The following is a 12,367-nucleotide window of genomic DNA, read 5'->3' on the forward strand; positions in this document are numbered from 1 at the left end:
GATATTCTTACACAAGAGCCTTGCTGTGCAACACTTACATGTTTCACACACTCGCATAAAAACACGGCCCTACTTCCACATAGCAAAAAAAAAAAAAAAGTAAAAAAAAAAAAAAAAATATATATATATATATATATATATATGAAGTGCAAGTATGTCATTATAGTTTCTAAGAATGCTGTATTTTGGGTCTGGAATAATTATTATTTCTCTAATTTGCAACTGCAGGAGAAAAAGAACAGGTATTCATCCATAAGCCATCTAGAGATCTGACTCATCACAGCTATATGCTGTTCTCAAACTTCAGAAATTCCCTTATCTAATACTTTTCTTGACAGCAGTATTGTGGTGCACTGTTGGCAGCAGAATCAAGACTGTCAGGGGAAAGCAGCATCAGTACTTCCATGATTTTATTTTTAAAGCAAACGGAAAGGTGCCATGGGAAGACTGAACTGTAGGGAAGGATATACTCATATTTTATCTGTTAATTTCTCATTATAGTATGGTTTATAATGGTTCTTGGTCAGAGTACTTCAGATACACAGAAAGGCACTCCTAAGAGGGCTAGTGCTTCTGCTTCCAAATTCTCTTAATGCTCATTCTAACAAAGTACATGGTCATTCTCCCAGCATTCCTAGCAGAGATGATTGTCCAATACAATGCAAATCTTACTAGACACGGGGATCTGAAGAAAAATTTCCACACTAACAGACTTAGTACAAGGCTCTATTAAAACTCAATTTTGAGATATTTATATTTGTAATGTCTCAATAACCTGAAGATCACATTAGTTTTGCTCTGGAGATGTCTACATTACTCATTGAAAATAAACTATCAGATTTCTTTCTCTTTCTTTCTTTCACTTTTTTTTTTTTTTTTTTTTTTTCCCCTCCAAGATACTTGCCAAGAGATTTTAATTATTTTGGTAATTACTTGATGAATATCTACGAATGGTTCCCTCTCCAGGAGTTTACAAATTGGTGTTCACCAAATAACTGCTGTTTGTGACCAATCCTGTACTTTTTTACTGACTAAAAATGCCTTCAGTGATAGCTATTTTTACTATGTTCTCGTTTACAAATTAACAAGTATCTGTCTACAAACAACCACCATGCTAAAAAATTACACTGAAGAAAAATTAGTTTTTATGAAAATATACATGAATAACATTTAAAAAGGAGCACTCATAAATCATACAAAGAGCTTTTAGAAGCTCAAGAGAGTTCTTGTAACTGCTGCTTCCAGTACTTCACACGCTGTGCTTAGAATGCAACATGAAGCTTTCAGGTCAGAGCCTCATGCAGTGTAAGCTGGCACAACTCTGCTTATTGGCATGGCTTTCTTCCATTGCTTTCAGTAGAGAAGCAATAATTCATAGGATAGGGCTGTACTCATATGTTTCTGAGTGTCAGTTCTGCAATCTATTGCAAGAACATGAACGAATATGAATGGGTGGGTGTCCCTTCTCACCTGTATTTCTTTTCTAGTACTTCTCCCACCCAATCTAGTCTTCTGACACTGGTCTTCAACTTGAGTTCCTCGCAATCTAACTGTTTTATATTGACTTTCACATCCTTGGATGGGATTCCTGGTTTAACTGCTTATCAATTAAGAAAGATATGAGCCAGAAGCAACTGAACAAGGGAAGACACAGAAGTGCTCATTTTCCCCTCAGTCCCAAGCACTTTTCAATGTAAATCTGGACTTAAAACTTACCACATCATTGACTGATGGTACTTGTTTATTATCCAACAGTCATAAAGATTCTAATAATGTGGTTTTTCATTTAAGCAAAGAATCTTCCAAATACTCAGGAGAAGATTTAATGCAAGTGACATACTGTCACCAGTCTGCCTTTAAGATTGCAGGCCTGACTAAACAGTGGTCTTAAACAACACCAAACATTCAGGCCCAGACAGTTCCCAGAATTAGGAAGAGAACTCACTTGAGCCTGGGGCATGTTCTTACTGCAGCTACAAGCAATCAACTTCTGCATGCAAAACGGGCACTGCTGGAAATGGAGCTCTTTAAGGTCTAAACGTATGACTGAAGAGTGGCTTTGCTCCTTAAAGTTCAAGAATTGAACTGTCACCTTCTCCTGTCACCTTCTCCCTTCCCAGTCTACCACATCTCCCAGTTTTCCAGTTTCCCTCTATCATCACATGGAAGGGGATCTGCTTCTTCACATCCCCCCAGGCTGTCTGTATCCAGTGCACCCTCTTTGGCCAAGAACTGCAGGCTACTGTGCTTAGCCTCTGAGCTATTTTCATGCAACTAAAGCAACATTTTTCACCACCACTGCTGTATAGTAGGAACCTGTTTTAACTACTGCTGGTAAACAATATTTCTCTGTTTTCAATATTGTCTGCAAAAGACGAAGTACGTTCTTTATGGCAGGTACACAGTTACCTTTTTTCTTCAGTGATTTCTTTCTTGAATGAAACATGCTGAAGGAAAACTATCCACATATACAATCCAGAAATGATTAGTTGATGTCAAATAGCTCATCTAAGCTATTTCCCACACAGAAAGCTAAGAATCCAAAAACATTTGAAAGACGGTATTGGGGGAAAAAAAAAGTAAAAAAAAAAAAAAAAAAGTTACTCAGCTTAGAAGAGAGGCTATAGCAATAACTACAAACAACAGATTAAACTGCATTGGAGGGAATAGATCTTGGCAGCCAGATCTAGCTCTGTGACAGCAAAGCTTTGCACCAGAACTAGTACCAGCTTCACCAAAACCTTCAGTCATACAAACACTCCTGAACTGTAAGACTAAACTTTTTGACTAACTTGTTTCTATAAGGACTGACAAGTGAGCAAAGTAATCCCCTTTATACAACATTTCACCACTACTAGAATACAACAAACATCTTACCTGTGTCTTTTGTACTTACTAGCAGGTTCACGAAGATTAAATGGAATATTTATTCAAATATTTCTGATATGCTAGAGGAAATGCATGTGGCTGTATTTCTGCTTTAACAAGAGATTCTGTATGTGCAATGGATATCTCTTAGAAGTATGAGAAATATTTTTTGTTAGAGCTTTCCCTGTTTCTAAAGTAATTGTAACACAGAGAAAAGACTGTGCTCTTACAGTTTTCACTCGTTACCAGGATCTTGCTTGTATATGTGCCATATTCATGTTTTTGTTGTTGTTGTTGTTTTTAATCACCATTTGTTACAAAATATATATAGTAACGGGAAGGAGACACAGTCCATATTGTAATTATGAAAGGATCAGAATCTTGTCAACAGAATTTTCCCTTTTCCCTCTGTCATTTATTCATCACTATCTCACTTATCCTGAACTTCAGCTGACATTCAAAGGTAGTTCTTTATCTGGTGAATACTAAACTGTGCTTACTGAAGCAACTTTTTGTTGTTATTGTTGTTTGCCTCTTAACTATAATTAAAATTTCTAGTTGGATTTCACAACTATGACAGTAGTGTGTTACCATCACAGATGATATGCCAGAATAGAGTTAGAGAACCATCCCAAAAGATTTAGTAAATGGCTCTGGCTTCTGAGTGAATTACACAGTTCCTTAGCTAACGCTAAGGACTAGCTTAAAAACATCCTGGAGGCAAACAGTGGGTACTACGTAATTATGTGACAAGCTACAGCCCCTGCAATGAATGGGTCTGATGGATGGGATATTCAGATATTTTTGTCCTTATCATTCATAACTTACTCAAACATGATGTCACTAGTGATCAATATTAAAGGCCCTCACAAAGGAAGTCACTACAAAACACAGTTATAGCATGTGTAACTTGGCAAGGAAGTACAGAATCTCATCTGCATTTTACCAAATTCATGCTTCCAGATAAGATATCCAGGTACAGAGGACAAGATTACTTTTTTGCTCAAAGTTTATATCTAAAATATTAGGATAATTTGTTTACTGTTTTGTCAATTCACATAACTGACAATTTCATTGCTAAAACTACATTATTTAAGTAGAGCACAATAGGGCCCCTTCTGAGAAAATAAATGAGGTTGTCAAAGAAAAAAATAATTCAAACTAGAGGGATTTTTCAGAGGCTCCAATCACTTTCACAAATACATACATTTTCTTTATGCCACTTTTGCATATGTTACTTTTCAGTGTTACATAATTTGCACATCTGACTTTAACAAGCATGTTCTAGATGATGCAAAATGTAACTATTACTGTCAGGATTTGCCTAGAAACGCTTTCACCTATGCCCAGATGCTTGGCTACTCAGGGAGCTTTTATCCTCTTGTTTGCCAAGTTAATAAATACTAATGTTATGTAAGAAAATAGAAGGACTTTGGTAATTTTAGTCTTTGGCACATACTAGAGTAACAGGACAACAGCAGAAAAAGAAAAAAAGGAGCTTTAAAAAAAAGAGATTTGATGATTGGGTTTTGGTTTTTGACACAGATGGGAGTTGTACATTAGTGAAGAAGGGGGCTGTACATTTCAGATTTTTGAAAATGAGACAGTAAACATATCAAGTAAAGATGTTTCAGATAATGTATAAACTATGAATATACTCACGTATGTGCATAAAGTATTTTAAAATGCATTGTCATTCACACACCACACACACATCAGAAATGAAAAATTTTTATCAACAAAACTGTGTCAGTGCTGACTCTCATATTTCTTAAATTCTTTCAAAATGAACGAACAAACTTCATTGTCAAAGTGCTACTATGTCAGTAATTCCTAACTTAGGGCAGAATTAATTTTCTAGCTTTCTGTAATAGAGATACTAAACAGCATAAGGAGGTTTTGTTGCAGGAAAACAGTGACAGGTACATGACGGTTCCTCTTAATCAGTCTAGAAAAAGCAGCAGCAATATACGCGACATCATTAGCCAAACTAACCTGTGGTGTCATTCCATGGCAGATATACATGATTGGGATATTCTCTGTGTCTGGCCCTTGATCAAGGCACAAATCACTTTTCAAGGAATTCTGCAGCTAAAATAAACAAAAAGAAAGAGATCAAGCAGGTCTTAGATCAGAAAAAAAAAGTATGATTACATTCTTCTTTTTTTTTTTTCAATAAAATCATATGTACTTGAAATATGCAGAAGTAAAAATACTTGTTGAAGTGAAGATATGTGAAGCACCTGGACTAAATACTTCCTTGTAGATAATCTAACACTACTGATTTCAATAATGTTGCACAAGATTTCAGGGAGGGTAGATATCAAAAAGCCTTCAGAGAGCAATATTTTTTTTCTATAAATATGTTTTTAAATATTTTTATAGAAAAATCTATGCTTCTAAGGTACACACTATATATAAAAGAGTTAGTTTTTTTATTTATTTTATTATATATATATATTTAAACAGTGTGAAGGTAGCTGAGGAGTATGGATGGAGTTTTAAACACAGAGAAAGTCCTCTAATAAAACTGTTTTTCAGAATCGCTCAGGAGATTCGTTTGATTTCTGGAAGTAATTCAAAAAATCCTTTCTGCTGACACTTAGAGACTTCTAGCCAATTGGTATGCATTAGCTCTGCTTCGCATTATTCAGGACTAACCCTTCTAGAGCAATCCAACCATGAAAGGACTGCAAAGCACTTGGCGTGGTTCTTCACTAATCCCTATATGTTACCTATGCAATGCTGAGACAGAATTTTCTGTAAGTGAAGTGCTAAATTAATGAGCACAGGTGGCTAAAAGGTCTTTGTAGAGTGTAATGCCAAAGATGTGGGTTGCATACCATGGGCATGTACAAAGGTGTTCAGTGGTATAAGACTGGTTCAGAGAACTGTCTGATGGAGTGAGTGAAGAGGCAATGTAGTTTGCAACCATCAGAGACTGAGCAGTCCTGTCAGCTGTGTACAGGGACCTCCTTTGAGAAAAATAAATAGATATGCTTAGAAAGGAAATCCAAAAGTGCAGTGGTATGTAAGAACTGAACAAGACAGAGACTGAAGTCAGGCAGTGAATAAAATCAACATAAACTCATCTTCACAAAGTTTCCAAACCTTAACTCCAAACCTAATTAACTTTGGTAACAGACATGACAAATCTCTATATCAGAGAGAAAAATACATGCTCAATATCAATGTGTGACTGGAAAAAGGGAAAGATCACACCCATTTTTTAAAAAGGGTAGAAAGGAAGACACTAGGAACTACCAACTGGTCAGCCTTACCTCTGCACCTGGGAAGATCATAGATCATAGATCATCCTCTTGGAAACTACACTAAGGAACTTGGAAGAATGCAAGGTGATTTGTGACAGCCAACATGGCTTCACCAAGGGCAAATCAAATCTTTAAGGTCCCTTCCAATCCAAACCAGTCTATGATTCTATGATAATATTGGCCTTATTCTTAGGTGCAAGCTTCAAGAATTAAGTGAAGTTTCCTCTCTCTAATCTTTATATCCATTAGCCTTAAGCATAACCACAACCATGACTCTAATTGTAATCAGATATTAGGCAGCACTTTATCTAGATCAGTGATAAATACAAGCCTTATTTATTCAAGCCTGCATCCATAACTGACTTCAGCTTTTTAAAACCTCTTCCACAAACTCAAACTCTACCACTTGTCCTAACCTGAGTATTATAACCTTTCCCAAAATAATTCCCATGATAAAGGAAGCAAAACACACCTGCCTTGGCCAACATCAGCGTATGACTTATCTTAAAGGGCTGGCCCAGCAGTAAAACAGATTCAGAAACTGTAGGTTCCCAAGCTGTAAAAAGAACCATGACCTTAGCCCTAACAACAGCAGTATCCGTGATCAGGCACTACAGAAAAAAGAAACAAAATGCTAGACCCCTTTGAAAACAGAGATATAACAGGAGCTTTCCAGACTGAATTGCTCAAACTCTTTTCCCAAACAACTCTACAATTAAGATAAAATATTCCTAGAGAAATAAATACTACAGAAAACTGGGAATAAAAGACATTGGCCCGATGACTACAAGACTTGTTTCAAAATCTGAGGCCCATGTAGAAGCTACCACATACTAGCATCTTGTACAAAGTCACAAGATTCTTAGGAACTATCCCTTTCCAAAATCTAATGGCTACGTGGCAACCCAAAATTAAGTCGATAATGCAGTTTTAGACTATCAAGACTTAATTATAACCCAAAATATAACCAGGTTGTCAGTCCCCCCACTGAAAACAAACAAGCAAACAAATAAAAACCCCAAAGAAATAATTAGTACTACCACTTGCTCCCTTTTAAACTTAACAGCCTTACAGTATACAGAGATATACTACTGAAATTTTGTATTTGCAAAATTTTCTCAAACATGGAGCTAGAATCAGGGAACTAGTCCTACACAAAATACTTCTGGCCCCACTTATGTTGCTTTCTCCTAATTCTGAATGTACTGCAGAATTCATAAATCCTCAAATCTTTGATTCTCAGACCAGTACTTTGCCAGTGCTACTGTATTATATTCTCTTCCTGACAGAGGGATCTGGAAGTTCTAGAATTGTCAGGACCAATAGTCATTTTTCTAATTATGTCACACCTGAAGTACCTAGGAAGAAAAAGAGCTCTGGAAACTTTTATTTCCCCAAACCTAGTCCCAACTTCTGAAACGACAGAGAGACAAATCTGCAGGTTTAAAGTAAACAAATCATTTTTCTCTATGGACACGGCGTGCTGTTAACTTTTGAAAGTAACCCAAATAATTACTTCTGTGGACTCTGGAATTGGTATTCAATGGATATTTCAAGAGAAATAGTTGAAAACAATGGAAATGCACATGCATCATCTTAAAAAAGAGAAAACAACCCCCACCAAACCAAGTCATCCCACAATGTTTTTAAATGAAAGGCTACATTTAAACTATATATATAGTTTTCTGTGCATAATTTCATTCTACTATATTTGGCAAAATTAATTACTGCACATGTAATCTAATACCTTGCTAGGATATCGCAATACCTAACTTCAGTCCTTTCGAACAACACAAGAGGAAAATGTCTCCATTCTTAGCTTTTCATTTCTGGATGTTCAAACAATGCCTATTCAGATCGCTTCTGTAATTTTTATTTTTTAAATGAATGATAATGCTAGTATTTCTACAAAAATAAATTAAAACAGTTCATGAATAGAAGCACTTACGAGAATCAGCAAGCAGCTGACTTTCTTTGAAATATCAGACCTTTCTCCTTGCAAGAGAACAGGAAAGCGGACGTGAAGGAAGACTAGAGATCACAGGAACCCTTAGTGTAAAGATTGGGGCACTGTACCTTTTTATTTCATACAAGCATTTCATAAAACAACAGCCTGTGTATTTCATAAAATAGTCTCCCAAGTACAGATACTTGGCCACAGCTGTCCACCACTCCTTTTGTGGTAGTACAAATAATGAAATCACTCCTCACATCTCATTTAGCTGATGAGGCTACAAATGTTCTGCAGACAAAAGACTGGATCATGTGCTTTATTATGCAGTACCTAAATGTGCATGTTCTGCTGACCAGTGAGTTCAGTATTTCTGTAATGAACTCTCCTTATTCTTTTTGTTTTTCATATAGCCAGCAAAAGCTTTCAAAGGCCAATGAAAAAGTCTTAGCAGAATATAAAATCATAGGTGACTGTTCACTGTCTTTCATTTTGTTTTACATGATGCTGAGTTAATACTAAGACTATGCAACAAGTACCTTATCTAATCTGTACCTGCAAGCAGAATCATGCATCTATCAGCAGCTATACTTCCTTCTCCTCAGGCAACTCTGCACCACCATCTAATAATGATCATGGTACCGCTGAGTCAATGGAAGAGGCTCCTTGCACACAGGTCTGATTTTGGCATTGTTTTGAGCTATTTTGGAAGTTAACCATCATGTCACACATTTAACAACGGCCTAAATCTTTGTTGGAAGTGTTTTCTTTGTGGGTTGTACGAAAAGCCAGCACAATCATTTCAGTTGATCATCAAAGGGGTCATGGAACTTTGTGGGGCATACATGTATAATCACTTTAATTGCTGTAAAAGAGCTGCTGCTCTAGGGGACATTCACAGTCTTCTCAGAGACACATTGGCAAACTGCAGAACTCAGACTTCTTTTTGGAGAGAAATGTCTCAAACAAAATCTTTCACTTGTATGAAATGTAACTACAACTCTTAGTGGTTACATTTACTAACTGTTACATGCATGCAAAAAAACAAACAAAAAACAACAAATTGAATTCACGGAAATAAATTTCTTGTGAATATAATACTGGATAGAGAATGTGAAAAGGACATCCTCACTCTAGTAGCTTATTATGTGCCCATATTAACTTACTATGTTCATCTTCCATGTCATGCACACCTATCCTCTCTGTTTAGATTGTCGGTTTTCTAGGGGCAAGAATTGTCTCTGCTTTAATTAGCACAGTGCAACTCAAGCATGATTTCACACAGACAAGGGTACTAGTGTCACACAAGTAATGACAATGATAATCCCAAAATAGAAACATTTGAGGCGCTGGCTACAATATTAAGTAGCCTGCAGTTGAGATCTTGAGCCTGTTTTGTTAATTCACCTGCTGATTACAATCCTTCCAACTGACATCTCCAATATGCTTAAAAAATCGTGCTTTCAATATCGAATGGAATGCAAGCCATGGAACAAAATGAAAAAAAAAATATCTGGGATGAAGACAGTGTACAGAGTATCTCAGCATGAACTACAGCAGAGCAGCAATCTCTGTCAACTAACCAGTCTAATGAATAATTTAGTGACTTAAAGTTTATCTTATTATTTTACTTGGAGGCAGGCATTGTCTTCATGAATTACTTCCACGATTACTCCCTTTTTCCCCAACACCTTTTTAAAATAGGAAATGTAAACAAGATCCTTACCACCCCATAGGCAACAGTATCTGAGTACATTCTCATTTCTGGATACACACTGACAAGATACCACCTAAAGGTCTTGCACTGGAGCTTCTTCCGCAGGGCCTTCCTCTCAGAAATATCACCAATATCAATTCCAGAGTCCTGCACATAAAGAACAGAAAAAGTAGGAAAAGTAGAAAAGTAGAAAAAGTGATACACTTTCTTCTGTACAAATTGATCACCCAGAGTCTCTCCTCATTGCAAAGATGACCAGGACTTATGATAATCACCACCTGCTGGCCACAGAGTGTTTGTGTTACCCACACATTCTGTAAGTGCCCTTAACAAATATAATATAGGTCACCATGGTGGAGTCTCTTTCAAAGTCTGCTCTGGTCAATGGAAACACTCTTACTGAAATCAGTGGGGTTTAGATCTAGTTTTCAATGAATATAACTGTTGTTCTCTAATTTCCTGGCACTTTCCAAATCCAAAAGCAACTGGCAGCAGGAAGCAAGTTGCCCTGGAAACAACTTTATTGCTGGCATCCCACTGTTTAATCATTAGTATATTACACTTTCTGGCCATTTCTGAAGTCTGGGTTTATTGCTTCACTGGAAAGAGCAGAAGCTCTGCTCACCTTTCTGAAATATCACTTATTACATTTCTGTGGTAATGTAAAAAGAGAAGTTGATATTTTTGTTAGAAGCAATAGCAGAATGTTCTCTCCCCCAGTTTTTATTCCCCTTTACGTTTCTGGCTAACCTAATTTCATGTGACATACTTCTTTGTAGATCATAAAACGTGAGTTTCATAAAGTCCTTGTATATAAAAATCAATACTTTATCACACTAAAATCATGCAACAGAAATTTTTAGAGAGAGATCTAAGTGCAAATCAATGGCTGATGTTTGACAGGAAGTAAAGTGAGACATTTTGCTCTATGTTGTTCTCTACCACTTCTGCCTCAGAACAAAATGCAGGATAAATAATCTTTCTTTTAAATAGCAGACTTTTCTGGGCAATAAATATCCCAAAAATTTTGTTAGCCACAAGATATTTATTAAAAAAAAACACCCTCCCCTCTAAATTGGTCTATCACATCCCTGCTCCTTTCTCATGCAACTTTGCATGAAGCAAAGTTTGTTTCTTCACATTTTATTGTATGAGGTAAGAAAGGGCATCTGGGGCCTCAGTAATCACATACTTCCATGCAGCTGGAAATGGAAAACAGCTTACACATGGCACACTGGCTTTAACACCAGGAACAACTGAGTGTGTTCCTTCAAAGTGGAGAATGTAATGGGAAGGGAGGGAAAAAAAAAAAAAAAAAAAAAAAAAAACATAGGAGAGGACACATGCAGAGTATAGCTTGTTTCTGACACTTGAAAAATCTTTCCTTGGGGTTTTAAGTGCTTTTCCAAATCTATTTATCTACACAGTTATGATACAGAAATCACCATGGTATCTGAGATCCCCATTAGAAGCCTTCAGTACTTCAGAGCCACACACAGAGATCCCAAGAGGGCAGTCATTTCACACTGCCAAATGAGTCAAACTCCCTTTATTATTATTAGTTTTCAAAGACAAAAATCTTTGGAAACATTGGATCGTGGGGCTTTCCACAGATTTGGGAACTCTTCCATGGAAAAAACAGGCCATGTGGTTAACACCTTGGAATAACATATTTTATGGAAAGTCCCAACTATTATAACTACATTTCAATGACCCACTCTGTCCATTACCAGTGCACTATTTCATCTGCTTCTGGGTAGACAATTACTGCTGTAGTTATCCTCTTGTAAAACTGTACTTAGTCATGCTATCCATCTGTCCTCTGCACGTCTCTCACGATCAGGTATTGACATCTTTTGGCTCAGCTTATGCTATATTTGTTTTGAAGATTTTCTCTCTTCTGCATTTCACCTTTAATCTTGAGATAAGCAAAGATGAAACAAAAATATTGCTACCCAGTCTGATATCTGAATTTGACCTAGTTCATCCCCATCCAGCCTTTCATAGAGTGCATCTTTGCACCCTGCCTAATGGAAGTCTGTATTAAAAGTGTCCCACAAGATGTAAGTTATTTTTTATATAACTTTACACTGAATACCCCTTTCTCATGATGTTTTTATACCAGCTGGAGACTGCATTGCTCCTAACCCTTTGATATACAAAAGCAGTCTCACACTAATGACGTAGATTTTCTTTATATACTGACTGATTCAATTACAGTGCTTGTAAGTATAGTTTTGTGCTATTTTCCTCTTCCTTGTAAAAGGTCAGAAGCCTTTCTTAAACACATGCCCGATTCCTACTGCTCTAGAATCTGTTCAGTACTAGCAAAATTTAGCATGGGAAAGGAAAAGAAAGTCCCAAAGCTCCTAAGAGCTTATAACCTGATTCTGGCACCAGGACTCGCACAGTGAACACAAAGATGATTAAAACAGCTTTGAATTATACAACTGACTTGGGGTACTTGAGCACACATCAGACTGTCAGAACAAAACAAAGTCCCAGTGCTTGTTTAATTCCTTCACAATTTTCCATATGGCAAAAGACGGAAGCTGGATG

General features: G+C 36.7%; 1 protein-coding gene across 7 annotated transcripts in view; it reads right to left on the minus strand.

The window, feature by feature from the left end:
* The window catches only part of GALNT18 (polypeptide N-acetylgalactosaminyltransferase 18), a 345,491-nt gene that overhangs the window by 76,274 nt on the left and 256,850 nt on the right, over window positions 1–12,367 (minus strand). For all 7 annotated transcript variants that reach the window (XM_082760491.1, XM_082760495.1, XM_082760492.1 and 4 more), the window contains 2 exons: window positions 9,818–9,955; window positions 4,864–4,959 (listed from right to left, as the gene is read on the minus strand). In XM_082760491.1, the coding sequence (XP_082616617.1) occupies window positions 4,864–4,959; window positions 9,818–9,955 (234 nt within the window). The remainder of the gene's footprint in view (window positions 1–4,863; window positions 4,960–9,817; window positions 9,956–12,367) is intronic.

This window comes from Aythya marila (assembly GCF_965140915.1).
Source record: "Aythya marila genome assembly, chromosome: 5".
In the NCBI taxonomy this organism is placed as follows: domain Eukaryota; kingdom Metazoa; phylum Chordata; class Aves; order Anseriformes; family Anatidae; genus Aythya; species Aythya marila.